Genomic DNA, 19,423 nt, shown 5'->3' on the forward strand with positions numbered 1-19,423 from the left:
TTGCCGAAGGGAGGGCGGGGAAAGTAGCAGTGCTACAGTCATGTTGGTAGAACTTCGGTAGCGTTTTCTTCACATTTGCTTTGTTAAAATCCAGTGCAGTCCTTTGAGGGCCGTTGTGGTATCGGCTTGAGGGGGAATATACACGGCTGTGAGTATAACCGAAGAGAATTCTCTTGGGAGGTAATACGGTCGGCATTTGATTGTAAAGTGTTCTAGGTCAATCACACCATGAGTAGTTAATCATGAGGGGTACGAACAAAGGATCCAATTCAGGAAAGTCGTATTCTCAGTCGTGATGTTGGTGAGTTACCGCCGCTCTGATATCCAAAAGTTCTTTCTGGCTGTATGTAATAACACAAAACATTTCCTGGCCTAATAATGTAAGAAATAATACAAAAAAAAGAATACTGCAGAGTTGTTTAGGAGCTGGAAGCAGAGTTGCCCTATCTGTCGGCGCCATCTAACGACCACTATTGTTTTCATTATATATTCTACCTCTTGGTGATGTCATTCGGAAACACAATGTCAACTTTCACTGCTATTCGGACGACACATAGCTGTACATTTCAATAAAACATCACTGGAAGCCTGTGCTTCAGACATAAGGAAGTGAATGGCGGCAAATGTTTTACTTTTAAACTCGGACAAAACAGAGATGCTAGATCTAGGACCCAAGAAACAAAGAGATCTGCTGTTGGATCTGACAATTAATCTTGATGGTTGTACAGTATCAAATAAAACTGTGAAAGACATCAGTGTTACTCTGGACCCTGATCCATCTTTTGACTGACATATCAAGAATATTTCAAGGGCAGCTTTTTTCCAGCTTCATAACAATTTTTTTTAACCTTTTGTCCCAAAATAATGCAGAAAAGCTAATCCATGCTTTTGTCACTTCTAGATTAGACTACTGCAATGCTCTACTCTCCGGCTACCTGGATATAGCACTAAATAAACTTCAGTTAGTGCTAAACACGGCTGCTAGAATCTTTACTAGAACCCCAAAATTGGATCAGTGGTTGGTTGGAGACATCCCTCTGGTGTGGGGGCTGTGCTTTGGCAAAGTGGGTGGGGTTATATCCTGCCTGTTTGGCCCTGTCTGGGGGTACCATCGGATGGGGCCACAGTGTCTTCTGATCCCTCCTGTCTCAGCCTCCAGTATTTATGCTGCAGTAGTTTATGTGTCGGGGGGCTAGGGTCAGTCTGTTACATCTGGAGTATTTCTCTTGTCTTATCCGGTGTCCTGTGTGAATTTAAATATGCTCTCTCTAATTCTCTCTTTCTTTCTTTCTCTCGGAGGACCTGAGCCCAGGACCATGCCTCAGGACTATCTGGCATGATGACTCCTTGCTGTCCCCAGTCCACCTGGCCGTGCTGCTGCTCCAGTTTCAACTGTTCTGCCTGCGGCTATGGAACCCTGACCTGTTCACCGGACGTGCTTGTTGCACCCTCGACAACTACTATGATTATTATTATTTGACCATGCTGGTCATTTATGAACATTTTAACATCTTGACCATGTTCTGTTATAATATCCACCCGGCACAGCCAGAAGAGGACTGGCCACCCCTCATAGCCTGGTTCCTCTCTAGGTTTCTTCCTAGGTTTTTGGCCTTTCTAGGGAGTTTTTCCTAGGGAGTTTTTCCTAGCCACCGTGCTTCTTTCACATGCATTGCTTGCTGTTTGGGGTTTTAGGCTGGGTTTCTGTACAGCACTTTGAGATATCAGCTGATGTACAAAGGGCTATATAAATACATTTGATTTGATTTGATCATATTACTCCAGCGCTAGCCTCTCTACACTGGCTTCCTGTTAAGGCTAGGGCTGATTTCAAGATTTTACTGCTAACCTACAAAGCATTACATAGGCTTGCTCCTAATTATCTCTCTGATTTGATCCTGCAGTACATACCTACACGTACCATACGGTCACAAGACGCATGCCTCCTTGTTGTCCCTAGAATTTCTAAGCAAACAGCTGGAGGCAGGGCTTTCTCCTATAGAGCAACATTTTTATGGAATGGTCTGCCTATCCATGTGAGAGACGCAGACTATGTCTCGACCTTTAAGTCCTTACTGAAGACTCATCTCTTCAGTAGGTCCTATGATTGAGTGTAGTCTGGCCCAGGGATGCAAAGGTGAACGGCAAGGCACTGGAGCGACGAACCACCCTTGCTGTATCTGCCTGGCCTGCTCCCCTCTCTCCACTGGGATCCTCTGCCTCTGACCCTATTACGGGGGCTGAGTCACTGGCTGAATAGTGCTCTTTGATGCAGTTCTTAAGAGGGGTGCGTCACTTGAGTGGGTTGAGTCACTGACATGATCTTCCAGTCCGGTTTTCCGCGTGAGGTGTGGAGGAGAACTTCGTGGTCTATACTCAGCCTTGTCTTAGGGTAGTAAATTGGTGGTCTGTTGATATCCTTCTTGTGATGTGGGGGATGTGCTTTGGCAAAGTGGGTGGGATTATATCCTGCCTGGTTGGCCTTGTCCGGGAGTATCGTCAGACGGGGCCACAGTGTCCCCCCTGTCTCAGCCTCCAGTATCTATGCTGCAATAGTCTATGTGATGGGGGGATAGGGTCATTCTCCTGTCTTATCTGGTGTCCTGTGTGAATTTAAGTATGCTCCCTCTAAATATTCTCTCACTCCCTCCCTTCCCAGAGGACCTGAGCCCTAGGACCGTGCCTCAGGACTACCTGGCCTGATGACTCCTGGCTGACCCCAGCCCACCTGGTTGTGCTGCTGCTCCAGTTTTAACTGTTCTGCCTGCAGCTATGGAACCCTGACCTGTTCACCCTACATGCTACCTTGTCCCCAACCTGCTGTTTCGACTCTCTCTACTGTACCTACTGTCTCGACCTCTGAATGCTTGGCTATGAAAAGCCAACTGACATTTACTCCTGAGGTACTACTTACCTGTTGCACCCTCTACAACCAATTTGATTATTATTTGACCCTGCATGTCATCTATGAACGTTTTAACAGCTGAAGAACAATCTGGCCTTAATGGCCATGTACTCTTAAAATCTCCACCCGGCACAGCCAGAAGAGAACTGGCCACCCCTCAGAGCCTGTTTTCTTCATAGGTTCCTATCTTTCTAGGGAGTTTTTCCTAGCCACTGTGCTTCTACAGCTGCATTGCTTGCTGTTTGGGGTTTTAGGCTGGGGGTCTGTATAACATTTTGTGACATTAGCTGATGTAAAAGGGCTTTATAAATACATTTGATTGATTGATGCAGTAGGTGGAACTCTCTAGGTTGTAAGAAGTGGCTGCCAAATAAAATGGTCTGGAGAATGACTTGGCAGACCTGGGGGCCAAACACTCGGGAGGATTGCAAGAGGCAGCAGTCTGAGACTGAGGTTGGTTAAACTGGAGAGCTGATCATTTGGACTTGATTTGAGGCAGTCCTCCTAACTTAGTAGAGTGGAGGGATGGGCTGTTTGCATGTTTATACAACTTTTCTTCTTCCAAATTAGCATAATAGTGCCAGACGTACAAAGGCTTGCAGGGCACAAACACGTAGAGCTGAGCTAAAGCAAACTGTGAAACTTTTGGCACAACCTGGCAACTGCTCTGGCTCTGTACTGAACATTCATGCCAGTGGGCAGAGGAACATGGCTACGTCACCAAACTGTAAAACAGACCCAATGACATGAAACAAAACTGATGTGCTTGTTTTTAGAGAAGAAAAGTAAAAAGGTGAAGAAATAGGCACTAATATTGTAATTTCGCTTCACTAAAAACATGTTAGGGAAAAGCATTTAGTGTGACTCAATTGTAGTAATACAAATGTGTCAAGGCTTGCTCACTTTGTTCCCGAGATATGCAGGCCCTATTAGGGTGTGTCTGAGAAGACACACTGTATCTAAGTTTCCATCCAATTGGCAACAGATTTTCATGTGAATATAAAGAAATATGCACATTTTCCCACCAGTGGTGTGTTCCACCAAACGGACCTTTTGCGTATAAAAATCAGTGTGACGACGTAATGCACACAAAATGTTTGTTTTTTTTCTTCAGTTTTCATATTCCAAATAGAAATCTAAAGTTCAATGTGTTTCCATAGCATTTTCAACTCATGCAAAAACTGTTGCGTTAAATAGCAAAATGCTTCTACTCTGGTCTTGACACGTTCACTCTAGCCAACAGCTCACTGATAGTGCAGGTAGGCAGATAGTGCGGGTAGGCTGTGCAGATAGTGCGGGTAGGCTGTGCAGATAGGCTAGTCTACATGTTGAGATTATTATGGCTAAGATTGCGAGAATATTTTTATTTGTCAAACGGCAGTCAAGCTTTGATTATCATGTCACCAGAATAAGATATTGATATTTATTGGAAAAGAGCATCAAGATCAACATGCACTTTCACCACCCTGTGAAGTTCATCATAACTTATTTTACCTGTAGCCTAATTAAACTGCATGGTTTCCCAAGTCGTAGAGGGAGGTCCACACACCATATCACCATGCCACACACCACTCCAAGTTTACATCAATAAAGCGCATAAAAGGTGTTTCTGCCGCCATTTCTCGCATAATTCATTTTTAAAGACAGATAAAGAACCCACCATGTCGAAACGATCAAATGATCTGTTGGCATTTATACAATTGTACCGAAACTTCCTATTTCCATCATAGCTGTCGTGAATCTTTTATTTTATACGTTATGACTTTACTCGCATAAAGACAGTGGATGGAAACGTGGTTTGTAATGTTACCCCTTTCAGTGCTCATTGTCTTTGTTGCAAAGCATTGTATGGAAGCAAATCCCAGCCAAAACTCTCAGCACACTTTCCAATGGTTTCATTTTCATTAACTTGCAAAATAGTATCCGTCATTGTGTCTGTGAAGAGAGATAAAGAAGGGACACTGAAAGAAGTTAAATAGGGCGAGGGGTGTAGTAGCTAGCCATCTCCCTCTCTTTAGCCTAGTAGTGTCCTTTCTAGCCTCTGTTGCCTCCCACTCCAGTTCTGTGGCTTGACACAGCCAATGACATGCCAGGTTCCCCACGGTCAGCACTGATCACTTGATCTATGCTTCTGTAGAGGCTGATGAGAGCTGTGCTCAAACAACACCCTCAATGCCAGCCAACGCTTTAGTTCACTCCCAGTTCCCACTTTTCTACCTATCGGGAGAATCTGGCTCAGATGCAATACGCAAAGTAACTCATCCCTCTATTATTTGATCAGTTCCGCTATGCGTCACGTAAGAAATGATTAAATTAAATCAACTTAACATGACATTCAGGTTTGGGGATGTTACAGTAGCATTACTGCAATAGAATTGTCCCTTTCTGATCAGTATCAATCCAACTGAATCTTTAGAACTAGTCGGGTACCTGCTATTTTATACAACAAAGTGTGAGTTCTAGGTAACATGAATCCAAACTGAATCAGAAGTAACATTTTGGCTTCGGAGTCAGAGCATGTGGCCAAAATCACGAGACTGAGTCTACAAGCAGTGCCAGTGCACTAGAAAGGGTCCCAATCACAATTCACAAAAATCATAAGTAAATAAAATGCCCAAACTTCACCTTCAAAACAGCCAATTGCTGTCTTAGAAAAACAGGAAACCGGTAATTTAGTCAGTGAGCAATAAATCTGTTATCTGCTGGTAAAATGGAAATATTTAAATGGGCCGTTCCGTCTGTCTGAATCCAGTGGAGAAAGCCATTAGTGGATCACATAATACATAAGACCTTTCATTGGAAACGTCATTTTTTGTCTCGCAATTATCAAATCCACAACTGTTGCAGAATAAGACATTTTGAATAATTGTTAATAAAAACACTTTGCACCATTCCTTATTAGCTAGGTAAGGATATTTTATGCATAACATTAGTGCTAACACCGTGGACGTGCCGTCAAACAGTGTTGTAAGGAGCCAGATAACACAAAGTAGATCATGTGTAGCCTAATCCATGCAATTGCGCTAATCATCATTTACAGCTCATAACTAATTATAAGTTTAGGAATCCACACATCTCATCAGACATCTAATTTGTGTTTTCATGAGAAAAAAAAAATCTAATCTATTCTTTTTCTCTCTCATGAAAACACAATTTAAATGTATGATGAGATGTGTGGATTCCTAAGCTTATAATTAGTTATGAGCTGTAAATATTAACGGTGCCATTTGTGTTAGTTAATATCTGTAGGACTGTGAAGATGATTATGATTAGCGCAATTGCATGGATTAGGCTACACATGATCTACTTTGTGTTATCTGGCTCCTTACAACACTGTTTGAAGGCACCTCCATGGTGTTAGCACTAAAGCGGTGTGAGCAGGGAAAGTCCCCCCTCTGTGTTTCAGGTCTCATTGCGAAATCATTCTCAAGAGGGATTTCCCAAACACATTTCCCTTTTCAGTTAGTGCATATTACATTGCATTACATGACACGGTTATAAATAATGTATTGAAGGGAGAGAGAAAATGGCAGTAAACGTGTAAATAGGGAATCAATAAGTCATAAAAGTACAGCATACCTGCTTAATGTGCATGTATGTCTCTGACATGATTTTCTCAATGCGCCCCAGGTTGTAGGTCACGACCTTCTGGCCCTGCTGCCACGCCCGGTAGGCATCCATCAGAAGAGTTTTGCCTGACTCTACGTCATCCAGGAGCTTCCTCTTCCTGCTGGGCCTGCGTAGCGGCCCCTGGGCTTGTCCCAGCTCTGCTCCACTGGCTGACACTGGGCCCTTAACTACCGGGCCCTGGAGCTGCTGCTGTCTGGAGCTGATGCTCAGGTCTTCCAAAGAAAGCTCTGGTGCCCGGCTGCTCACAGTCACTTTCTCCCCAGGCTCCAACACAGTTCTGGGGGGCTCAGTGTCTGGTTGGATGCCCTGAGAGTCTGTGGTCTTGGAGGGACGCCCCCAGTGGCCAGTGTCCAGCTCCATAGGCTCCTCTGGCCCTGCTCTGGCCCCCTCCCCTGCAGCAGACTCCACCTTCCCACATGGAGTTTCCTGCTGCTGATCCCCCCTGTCTCCGTCTGCGGTGAGCAGGGCTGGCTGTGCCTGAGGGGTCTCCTGCAGCCCAGAGTCAGGACCTGGGGCATTGACCTGGGTCCCCTCAGTGAGCCCCGGCTTCTTAGGCAGTGCTTGACTGCGGTCCTCTGCGCTGGGCCTGTTGGACGTGTCCGTGGTCGTCATCTCATCCATGGAAGGCTGTGCCGACACCTGAGAGAGAACAGAGCCTGTCACAACAAGCAAGAGCACGCCAAAACGATAAACCCTATAAACTACAGTCCTCTCCAAATGTGTAGTGCTTTGGTTCCGTACCCCTGTGAGTTTGTTCAGATTGTCCTCCAGGACTTTTACAGCTAGGAAAAATGCTCTCTGGGCCAAAACCTGACGATCCACATCCCGCAAATACTTCCTTTAAGACATGAGAGGGAAAGAGAGGGAAAGAGAGAGAGGGGGAAAGAGAGAGAGAGAGAGAGAGAGAGAGAGAGAGAGAGAGAGAGAGAGAGAGAGAGAGAGAGAGAGAGAGAGAGAGAGAAAAGGCAAGAAACCTCAGTTGAACAGTGCTTGAGGCGTCACTACAGACACCCTGGTTCGAATCCAGGCTGTATCACAACCGGCCGTGATTGGGAGTTCCATTAAGCGGCGCACAATTAGCCTAACGTCGTCCGGGTTTGGCCGGTGTAGGCCGTCATTGTAAATAACAATTTTTTCTTAACTGATTTGCCTAGCTAAAGGATACTTTTAAAAAAACGAATTCACAGAAAAAAACACAAGAACAACATGTTGCCATGAAACACAGAGAGAAACATGGTTGAGTCATGAGGGAAAGATCCTTACTTTCCCTGGTCAGGGGTTCTCTGGAGCATGAAAGAGACTTTGAGCAGTGTGTCGTGGTCCTTCAGCTGAGACAGCACCTCCAGCAAGAGAACGATGGATCTGTTCATATGAGATGCAAAACTGCCGGGCCGATCAATCTCATCCACTGGAATACGCCAGATGCCCTGGAGCAGGAAGATTAGAGGAGGGGAATAGGCAACAGTTCACTAACACTGAACCCATAGCTTAATCAACTAAATACCATTTTCCTACTGTTTGGTATTAGTGTCATGGAGACAGGCTAATGTACTGTATTGATCTCGTCTGTCAAGCTAACTAGAGTTATTTTCCACTAACACACTCACAAGGCAAACAGATTCCACTGGTGGGTTTTTAGTTTTACATTTTAAAAAACTGCAAATGCTTAACTGAACATTCTGAGTAGGATGTATCTGAAATGTTTTGTTCAAATGAATGTGATGGTAAATACATCATGATTTATTTAATACAGACAGATAGTGAGGGAGGGCAATTGAAAAGGAGAGTGGGCATGAGAGTGATAATGTAATGGGACAGTAGTGATGTGGGATTTTTTTTTTTTTAAGTTACAAATTATTTTGGACGAAATTATATTAATACTTCGACTCAAAGTATCGGTAAATAAAAAATTAAAAAAGATATACAAAGCATTCGGAAAGTATTCAGACCCCTCAAGTTTTCCACATTTTGTTACCTTACAGCCTTATTCTAAAATGGATTGAATCATTTTTCCCCCTCAATCTCCACACAATACCCCATAATGACAAAGCGAACACGTTTAGACAAATTAGCAAATTTATATATATAAAAAAAAAAACAGAAATACCATATTTACATAAGTATTCAGACTCTTTGCCATGAGATTCGAAATTGAGCTCAGGTGCATCCCGTTTCCATTGATCATCCAAGAGACGTTTCTACAACTTGATTGGAGTCCACCTGTGGTAAATTCAATTGATTGGATATTATTTGGAAAGGCACACACCTGTCTATATAAGGTCCCAAAATCGACAGTGCATGTCAGAGAAAAAAACCAAGCCATGAGGTCGAAGGAATTGTCCGTAGAGCTCCAAGACAGGATTGTGTCGAGGCGCAGATCTGGGGATGGGTACAAAAACATTTCTGCAGCATTGAAGGTCCCCAAGAACACAGTGGCCTCCATCATTCATAAATGGAAGAAGTTTGGAACCGCCAAGACTCTTCCTAGAGCTGGCCGCCAGTAAAAGGCACATGACAGCCCGCTTGGAGTTTGCCAAAAGGCACCTAAAGGACTCTCAGACCATGAGAAACAAGATTCTCTGCTCTGATGAAACCACGGCTGAACTCTTTGGCCTGAATGCCCAGAGTCACATCTGGAGGAAACCAGGCACCGCTCATCACCTGGCCAATACCATCCCTACGGGAAGCATGGTGGTGGCAGCATCATGCTGTGGGGATGTTTTTCAGCGGCAGGGACTGGGAGACTAGTCAGGATCGAGGGAAAGATGAACGGCGCAAAGTACAGAGAGATCCTTGATGAAAACCTGCTCCAGAGTGCTCAGGACCTCAGACTGGGGCGAAGGTTCACCTTCCAATAGGACAACGACCCTAAGCACACAGCCAAGACAATGCAGGAGTGGCTTCTTCGGGACAAGCCTGAATGTCCTTGAGTTGCCCAGCCAGAGTCTGGACTTGAACCCGATTGAACATCTCTGGAGAGACCTGATAATAGCTGTGCAGCGACGCTCCCCATCCAACCTGACAGAAATTGAGAGGATCTGCAGAAAAGAATAGGAGAAACTCCCCAAATACAGGTGTGCCAAGCTTGTGGCGTCATACCCAAAAAGACTTGAGGCTGTAATTGCTGCCAAACAAATTAATGGGTAATGGGTCTGATTACTTATGTAAATGTGATATCAGTTTTGATGATTAATGAGAAGGGAAAAAAAACAGATTAAATAAATTTTACGAAAAGGCTGTAACGTTACAAAATGTAGAAAAAGTGAAGGGGTCGGAATACTTTTCGAATGCACTGTATAGTGAGCAATATGTTTGGAACATCAAATCGCAATATCGAATCGCAACACATATAATAGTGAGAATCGCAATACAGCTGAGCACCTAAGTATCATGAGGTCCCTGGCAATTATCAGCCCTATAGTATGCTGTTTTAGGCAACCTATTAGCCACCAAGCTCTCCATGTATGAGCATATATTATTCCAGATTTGCTATGCGCGTTTAAAGATAAACCGATCAGTGCTGATGAGAAAAAAGTAACGGCAACAGCTAAATGCATGCTCCTTTTACTCACGCAACACCGAGAACACTGATAATGTACATGGGTCCTTTGCTAAATAAAAAGTAACTTTAACAGCATACCCTGTATTCTGCCCAGCTGGCAGAGGACGATGTTTAAACATTCCTTAGGGCTATAGCTAATGGCATGCAAAAACCTGAATAAACTCTGGGTTGAGATAATATTACAGAGATTCAACAGGTCCTTTCGTGTATTCACTGGACACAGGGGCTGGAGGACAGGCTAAATGGGGTATTTTGGAGTGTTTCTTTGTGTGTGTGTGTAGCAGGCTCCTCCAGGGCTGACATCAGGAAACAATTAATGGGGTGAAATGGACAAACAATCAGGAAAGAAAGTAAGAAAGAAAGAAAGGAGGTGAAGAGAAGACAAGAGGACCAAATTTGAGCTAAAACTGTGGCATTGGACAAGGGGAGCCCTAGTGAGAGAATGGAAAGAGTTGCTGTAGGGAGAAATACAGTGCCTGCAGAGTCGAGGTTGTGAAGGGGCTTTATAGTGACTCCAGGCAGATCAGATCCCTCCAGGCAGGCAGGCAGGCAGGGAGGCAGCCTCATTAGCACTGTGTTCTGTCTGGGTTTAGGTGGGTTCAGGGAACCACAGAAAGCAGCACATCAAACACACATTGACTTGTTAAAGACATGCTCCGGAAGTTTGGCAACTAAGTCTTTTTTAAACCTCCCGCTTTGGGCTGGATGTGTCAATGTATAATTCATACATGCATAAGTTAGGGGCTGAATTACTGTCTTAGTCTCAATTAGTCACAGAATCCCTAGTTTGAAAGCCACAGTTTTTCTGGAAGATGTACTGCATCGCTTTCCCTACATTTTCCCCTACGTGGGTCAGCCCCCTGTTAATTTGAGTTCAACCAATGAGCTTTAGCCCCTCACCATTTGAGTGACGGCTAACAAGATGCACATAATGCGCACAGAAGAGCGAGAGAGTGCAATGACGTGGTGCACATATGTGGCGCAGTACACAATTTTCAGGGACCACTTTTGGCTTGTGTTGGCTACTCTCAGAACTACTGGCTAAAAAGTATACAAAAGTACTGGATAATCTCTTTAATGTCAATATCTCTGAAGGACTGCTAAGTCTTCAGATCCGTACGAGTATCACAGGCAACGATCAATCAAATCTAAATACAAATATGTTATAATGTGACAGCATATGTTATGTTGTTACAGTACATGACGACCAAACAACCCAGTGCACACATCATCCCAGCAGGTGTGTATGGACAGGCAAGGTTCTACAGCAGAGCAGATCATGTGAAATGAGCGCAGATGGTTTCAAGTTTTATTTGTTGTATGTACAGGATATACATGGTATATACACCGTCCAATGAAACGCTTACTTGCAGGTTCCTTCTCGACAATGCAACAATACGAACAAAAAGTAAATGGCTCAGTAGAATAGAATACAATTTTAGCATAAGTACAGTACAGGGAGGCACAATTAAGTGGTCTATGTGCAATAATAACAAATAAAACTTGGCAACGAGCAGCCTTAGAAGTGTGTGTGAGTCGGAGGAGAAACTGAGCATTTCACGATGGAACAAAACAAATTAAATGCCTTTATCAACCTCCACAGACGCAACTAGCCCCTACACCTGGGAGCCTTTTCCTCAGCCTAACAAATAGGTCCACATTGTCTGTTGACATTTTCAGTCTTTGGCGAGAAGCCAGGCAGGAAATAAATGCTAAACAGAACATACCTATCAAATTAAACTGCATTCCTGAGTCAGTCTGCCTCATTTAGTCAAGAAGAGGCAATGAAGACCATCAATGTTAATAAACATCCTATAATAATGATGTGTCAGAACAGCCCTCTTCTACTCTGGATGCATGTTAACCATATTGAATGACCAGCCTGTGAGAACTAGAATTTTTCCTCTAGATGTCTTAACAACACCAGCTACTTTTGATGTCGATTGATCTTCCTGCGTACAAGTGAAATAAAATATATTACAACCAGTTTAAAAAATGACATGACATATACCACACCGCTGATTATCAACATTATATATTTGTTTTATTCTAAGGGAAGTCAAGATTTGCTCCTTATTTGTTGCTCTCTGCAGCAATTGTTTACAAGCTGTTCATGGGTAAATGTTATTGCGCTCACGGTTTGTGTGAGAGATGGATATGTGTTTACACCCCTGGCCCACGCACAGCACACGCTCCATCACAGGGAATTCACAATGAATTATCTGATCGGCATTAAACCTCGCAACATAATAATGACTGCATCAATAATTCAGGCAGATTTGAAAGAATGTGCCTTCTGCTCATGCTTTGTCCCTGCTGGCCAACCTTAAGAAAGAAAACCAGGGAGGAAAAAAAGGAAAGACGGCAAGACAAAGAGAGGAAAAGGAGATTCTCTCCCTATAGTGTTAGGAGACCTGGGAGCATACAGCCTGGCCACGCCCACCAAACCCCTCCTCTCAGAAGGAACCCTCTACCCCTTCCTGCCTGGGACTCTATATCCACAATCCCACAGTATGTAGCTAGTGTAGCAGGTATCCTATCAAATAACAACACCACTGTGATGCAAGATACCATATCCATCTCCATAGAGGGACCATGCTTTTCAGAGTTGTCATGATTGATCATGTTTCCTGGGGACGCTAGTTATCACTGATGTGGGTTATATTACCGTGGGTTACACGTCACCCAATCATATTTTTCTGCAAATGTAATGATCTAAAATAGGGAAACTAAGTCTAATTAATAACACTCAACTAATAAAACAGCCAACTTCCCCTATTGTTCAGTCATTTTTACAACAATGTGCCCTTTAGTTTCTGCGTGTTGAGTACCTCCCCTTCCTACCTAGTACAACACCAGCTCCTCTCCCTCCCCTTAGCCCAGCCATAACCCATTAATCACCACTACATGCCTACTTTATGATGTCAGAACACATCACCTCAGGCTCAAACAAACATCTCACACCGTTAGCTCCTATCAAACCTTTACACCCTGCAGAACAGCAAACCCAACACTTGGGGGGGGGCGTGAAATAGCAACAGGAAATGACTTTTACTACGCACTCGCATACAACCAGTTTACATGATCACTCCATCTCTCTGTATTCTTGAAAAAAGCCAGGCGTAGAGTAAACATTCATCTCCGTTGCAAGCAGGGGGCTCAACACAACTCTTGCCTCCCTCTCCACAGAAGGAGGGGGGGAATAATGACTCAACCCCACTATGCCCCGTGAAAGTACTACACTAACTCCACAAACTGTGGAAGAACTCCACTCACATAAACAAAATAATACAATCATGTGCTCTTTCCCTAATAAAACAGACAGAGTGAGAGAAAAAAATGAAAGGCGGCAAAGGAGAGACTCACCATCACCAACAAAAGCTACTCCACTTGTGTCTGCGCATGTATTCTTTTGGATATTTTCCTGCTGGCTGTAGCTGCACCAGCGGCCCTGGTAGCCATAGAGAAACTCACACTGAGATAGAGAGGGGTGGGCTGCATGCAGGCGCTGGGGCTGTGAAGGCTGCAGTAGACAGCAGGAGAGAAGAGCTGCGCAAGGCAGAGCTGGAGAAAGAGGAGGTGGAGAGGAAGAGGGCAGCAGCCTGGACGAGGGGAGCAGAAACGGTGCTGGCATCAGGGCCCAGAGACTCAGCGTGCCACTGACAGACGGGCTGACTCGCTCTTTTCTCTCTTTCAAACCCTGCCATCTCAAAACAAAAACACCCACACACTCTCAAACTCCCCTGACCCCAGCCTGCTAGGTTGTTTCCCCTCCACCCTTCTCGCTCTCACTCTATAGACATCATAGTGCCCACCCCTTTAGATTGAAGCCAGCCAATCAGAGACGGGTCGACTTATTCCCGCCCATAACTGCACAAACACACACACACACACACACACACACACACACACATACGTACACAAACAGAGAAGGGAGAGAGAGCAACGAGGAGAAAGAGAGCTAGCGAGAGCAGCAACGAGGAGGGGGAGAGCATGATCACACAAAAGAAAGTGAGCAACAGGAAGACACCGAGAGAGAGGAAGAGTTGGCAAGCTGAAAAAGCTGACTTCGAACAAGCAGCTGATTTGAATGGAGTAGGATGGAGCTGTGGGAGGGAGGATAGAGAAGGAGTTGAAGAAGTAAGGAAAGAGAGGAATGAGTGTGTAGGCCTAGCCTGTACAGTGTTTCCTCTGGAGAAAAACATTTGCAGTGGGGGAAGGGGGGTCGTGGGGGTTGGGGGGACATTAAAAATACATTCTACTCCAAAATGTATGAAAACAGAATTATGCTGACACCATCTAAAATATAATTTCTACCTCCAGAAATTGGCCAAATAACTTATTGGTAAAATTATTTGTTAAAATGATTTTAACATATTGGACCGAGCATATAGCTTATGCAAGGTCCATACTATTAGGTATGCTATTAGCAATACGCATTACTACCTGTAGCCCAACTGATACAGCATTGTGGCTATAAATAAATAGACTGAAGCATGGGGTTGCCTATCTGCATTTACCCTATTGGGCTAATCATTAGTAGAGTCGTGGGTGACCTGCAAAAAAAAATCTACGGGTGGGTCATTTTAAAAAACAGTTCAAAATCAAGATTCCGTGAGTGGCAAGGCAGACATACGGTTGGCTACCAGCCACGCATGCATTGAGAGTGTGTGGAGCCGGGAATGGTCCCTTATTTGCATGGTGCTAAAATGTTCCAATTTGTCCATGTGCAGAGCTAATGTTCTTGTAAAACAAGACAACAACCTGCTGACATGATGAACTCTCCAGCAGGGAGGGTCGACAGACAGGACAGCACTGAAGAGGTGTTAGTGCTACAAAGCCAGACAGGACCTCAGAGAAAGGAACACATTAAAATAGTCAATATATTACAACATGTTCCACTGCCTTCACACTCCTCCTCCCTTACTTGTTCATACCAACTAGTTCTCCTGGTCTCAGCAGCTCCACCTACATAACTCAATGTGCCACACGATGCTAGGTAGACAAGCAAAACACACCCAACATTCCAGTACTGTACAAAACAAAACTGAAGAAGTTACACTACAGTTTAAGTACTGGACTCAAGAACATGTTTTTTTTATAGCCACAAACACAAGTTAGCATCTATGTGCAATGAAGACAAAGGTTTAAAGTGAGGGAAAAAGCCCCAAGATATATTTAAATGTTAAAGACTAGAAAGCAATGTAATTCCTCTGAAACAGGATCCACAGAGTCTCTAAACCTATAAGCGGGACAACATCACGAGACTTCCGGCAACACTTGTGAAACAGATCAGGCAGGGGTTTGGGGTTAGAGAAGTCAATGAGAGAAGTGTCAAATTCTTTAGTTGTTCATTTTCTCGAAACCTAAAGACACAAGCTAGATTCGAGCCAATGTCTTTAGTAGTTAAACATGTTATTACTCCAACCTCCTGAAACAACTTTATATCGAAGGAGTACCTTTGATTTGATGGCCTGCACATGCGCAGTTCGGCACGACTCGACCGTTAGGAACACGTCACCGGGTCTACGGGCTGGCCATGACATCGCCTACAAGTGTGATCTGGGATTTCTATTGGGAGAAGCAGTTTCTGCCCATCTTCATACTGTACTGTCTTAGCAGGATCCAGAAAGATGGCATCCATTTTGTCTGGAGCTTGCAGTAGAGTGCATGTGTGGGTGCGTGGGCGGATAAATATGTAAGCACATACAGTGCGTGTGTGTGTGGGCAACACCATGCCTGAGCAAGCACATCGTGACTCTGCAGGATCACGGAATGGAGCAGGCCAGCAGAGCCCGTTCTACGGGGTGGCAGAGCTGAGCATTGACCCCCCCGATAGAGTTTGTGCCCGCCAAGTTGTTTCCCGATAAACATAACAAATGGTATATGATTTACAATGCATGGTCTTGCCAATGGAGCGTTGTCGGGCCTGCCAGCAGTGCTGACCGGTACAGAGGCTATGCCAGGTGTGCGCTCATGATCTGAGGGGGGAGATGCTATATTTAGTAGTTAAAAATCCCAAAATGCATTCTGATTGGGTACCTAGCCATGCAATGTCACAAGGTACCGCCTTCATTACCTTGTTTAGGAAGCTCATTGGATCCCAACCAGGGCGGGGTCAAATTGACACCGAGCAAACTGCTGGCCCGACCACCGAGGTTGAGGAGCCTAGCAGCAAACGTAATACCCACCCATCCCCCACGCTGCCTGCTGACCAACAAGATGGTAATACCCACCCATCCCCCATGCTGACCAACAAGATGGTAATACCCACCCATCCCCCACACTGCCTGCTGACCAACAAGATGGTAATACCCACCCATCCCTCACACTGCCTGCTGACCAACAAGCTGGTAATACCCACCCATCCCCCACTTGCTGACCAACAAGATGGTAATACCCACCCATCCCCCACGCTGCCTGCTGACCAACAAGATGGTAATACCCACCCATCCCCCACTCTGCCTGCTGACCAACAAGATGGTAATACCCACCCATCCCCCACGCTGCCTGCTGACCAACAAGATGGTAATACCCACCCATCCCCCATGCTGACCAACAAGATGGTAATACCCACCCATCCCCCACGCTGCCTGCTGACCAACAAGATGGTAATACCCACCCATCCCCCACGCTGCCTGCTGACCAACAAGATGGTAATACCCACCCATCCCCCATGCTGCCTGCTGACCAACAAGATGGTAATACCCACCCATCCCCCACGCTGCCTGCTGACCAACAAGATGGTAATACCCACCCATCCCCCACGCTGCCTGCTGACCAACAAGATGGTAATACCCACCCATCCCCCATGCTGACCAACAAGATGGTAATACCCACCCATCCCCCATGCTGCCTGCTGACCAACAAGATGGTAATACCCACCCATCCCCCATGCTGACCAACAAGATGGTAATACCCACCCATCCCCCATGCTGCCTGCTGACCAACAAGATGGTAATACCCACCCATCCCCCACACTGCCTGCTGACCAACAAGATGGTAATACCCACCCATCCCCCACGCTGCCTGCTGACCAACAAGATGGTAATACCCACCCATCCCCCACGCTGCCTGCTGACCAACAAGATGGTAATACCCACCCATCCCCCACCTGCCTGCTGACCAACAAGATGGTAATACCCACCCATCCCCATCATGCTGACCAACAAGATGGTAATACCCACCCATCCCCCATGCTGCCTGCTGACCAACAAGATGGTAATACCCACCCATCCCCCATGCTGACCAACAAGATGGTAATACCCACCCATCCCCCACGCTGCCTGCTGACCAACAAGATGGTAATACCCACCCATCCCCCATGCTGCCTGCTGACCAACAAGATGGTAATACCCACCCATCCCCCACACTGCCTGCTGACCAACAAGATGGTAATACCCACCCATCCCCCATGCTGCCTGCTGACCAACAAGATGGTAATACCCACCCATCCCCCACGCTGCCTGCTGACCAACAAGATGGTAATACCCACCCATCCCCCATGCTGCCTGCTGACCAACAAGATGGTAATACCCACCCATCCCCCATGCTGACCAACAAGATGGTAATACCCACCCATCCCCCACGCTGCCTGCTGACCAACAAGATGGTAATACCCACCCATCCCCCATGCTGCCTGCTGACCAACAAGATGGTAATACCCACCCATCCCCCATGCTGCCTGCTGACCAACAAGATGGTAATACCCACCCATCCCCCATGCTGCCTGCTGACCAACAAGATGGTAATACCCACCCATCCCCCATGCTGCCTGCTGACCAACAAGATGGTAATACCCACCCATCCCCCATGCTGCCTGCTGACCAACAAGATGGTAATACCCACCCATCCCCCATGCTGACCAACAAGATGGTAATACCCACCCATCCCCCACGCTGCCTGCTGACCAACAAGATGGTAATACCCACCCATCCCCCATGCTGCCTGCTGACCAACAAGATGGTAATACCCACCCATCCCCCATGCTGCCTGCTGACCAACAAGATGGTAATACCCACCCATCCCCCACGCTGCCTGCTGACCAACAAGATGGTAATACCCACCCATCCCCCACTGCTGACCAACAAGATGGTAATACCCACCCATCCCCCATGCTGACCAACAAGATGGTAATACCCACCCATCCCCCACCTGTGCTGACCAACAAGATGGTAATACCCACCCATCCCCCATGCTGACCAACAAGATGGTAATACCCACCCATCCCCCATGCTGCCTGCTGACCAACAAGATGGTAATACCCACCCATCCCCCATGCTGACCAACAAGATGGTAATACCCACCCATCCCCCATGCTGCCTGCTGACCAACAAGATGGTAATACCCACCCATCCCCCATGCTGCCTGCTGACCAACAAGATGGTAATACCCACCCATCCCCCATGCTGCCTGCTGACCAACAAGATGGTAATACCCACCCATCCCCCATGCTGACCAACAAGATGGTAATACCCACCCATCCCCCACGCTGCCTGCTGACCAACAAGATGGTAATACCCACCCATCCCCCATGCTGCCTCACCAACAAGATGGTAATACCCACCCATCCCCCACGCTGCCTGCTGACCAACAAGATGGTAATACCCACCCATCCCCCACGCTGCCTGCTGACCAACAAGATGGTAATACCCACCCATCCCCACGCTGCCTGCTGACCAACAAGATGGTAATACCCACCCATCCCCCACACTGCCTGCTGACCAACAAGATGGTAATACCCACCCATCCCCCACGCTGCCTGCTGACCAACAAGATGGTAATACCCACCCATCCCCCACGCTGCCTGCTGACCAACAAGATGGTAATACCCACCCATCCCCCACGCTGCCTGCTGACCAACAAGATGGTAATACCCACCCATCCCCCATGCTGCCTGCTGACCAACAAGATGGTAATACCCACCCATCCCCCACGCTGCCTGCTGACCAACAAGATGGTAATACCCACCCATCCCCCATGCTGACCAACAAGATGGTAATACCCACCCATCCCCCATGCTGACCAACAAGATGGTAATACCCACCCATCCCCCATGCTGACCAACAAGATGGTAATACCCACCCATCCCCCATGCTGCTGTGACCAACAAGATGGTAATACCCACCCATACCCCACTCTGCCTGCTGACCAACAAGATGGTAATACCCACCCATCCCCCATGCTGCCTGCTGACCAACAAGATGGTAATACCCACCCATCCCCCATGCTGACCAACAAGATGGTAATACCCACCCATCCCCCACACTGCCTGCTGACCAACAAGATGGTAATACCCACCCATCCCCCACACTGCCTGCTGACCA

At 46.2% G+C, this 19,423-nt stretch overlaps 1 protein-coding gene across 1 annotated transcript in view; it reads right to left on the bottom strand.

Annotated features, from left to right (window-relative positions):
* The window catches only part of LOC106585560 (calcineurin-binding protein cabin-1), a 75,232-nt gene that overhangs the window by 15,956 nt on the left and 39,853 nt on the right, over positions 1–19,423 (bottom strand). Inside the window, 3 exon segments of the mRNA XM_014171910.2 lie at positions 6,485–7,174; positions 7,277–7,373; positions 7,799–7,962. Of these exon segments, the coding sequence (XP_014027385.2) occupies positions 6,485–7,174; positions 7,277–7,373; positions 7,799–7,962 (951 nt within the window).

Source organism: Salmo salar, chromosome ssa24, assembly GCF_905237065.1.
Source record: "Salmo salar chromosome ssa24, Ssal_v3.1, whole genome shotgun sequence".
Lineage (NCBI taxonomy): Eukaryota > Metazoa > Chordata > Actinopteri > Salmoniformes > Salmonidae > Salmo > Salmo salar.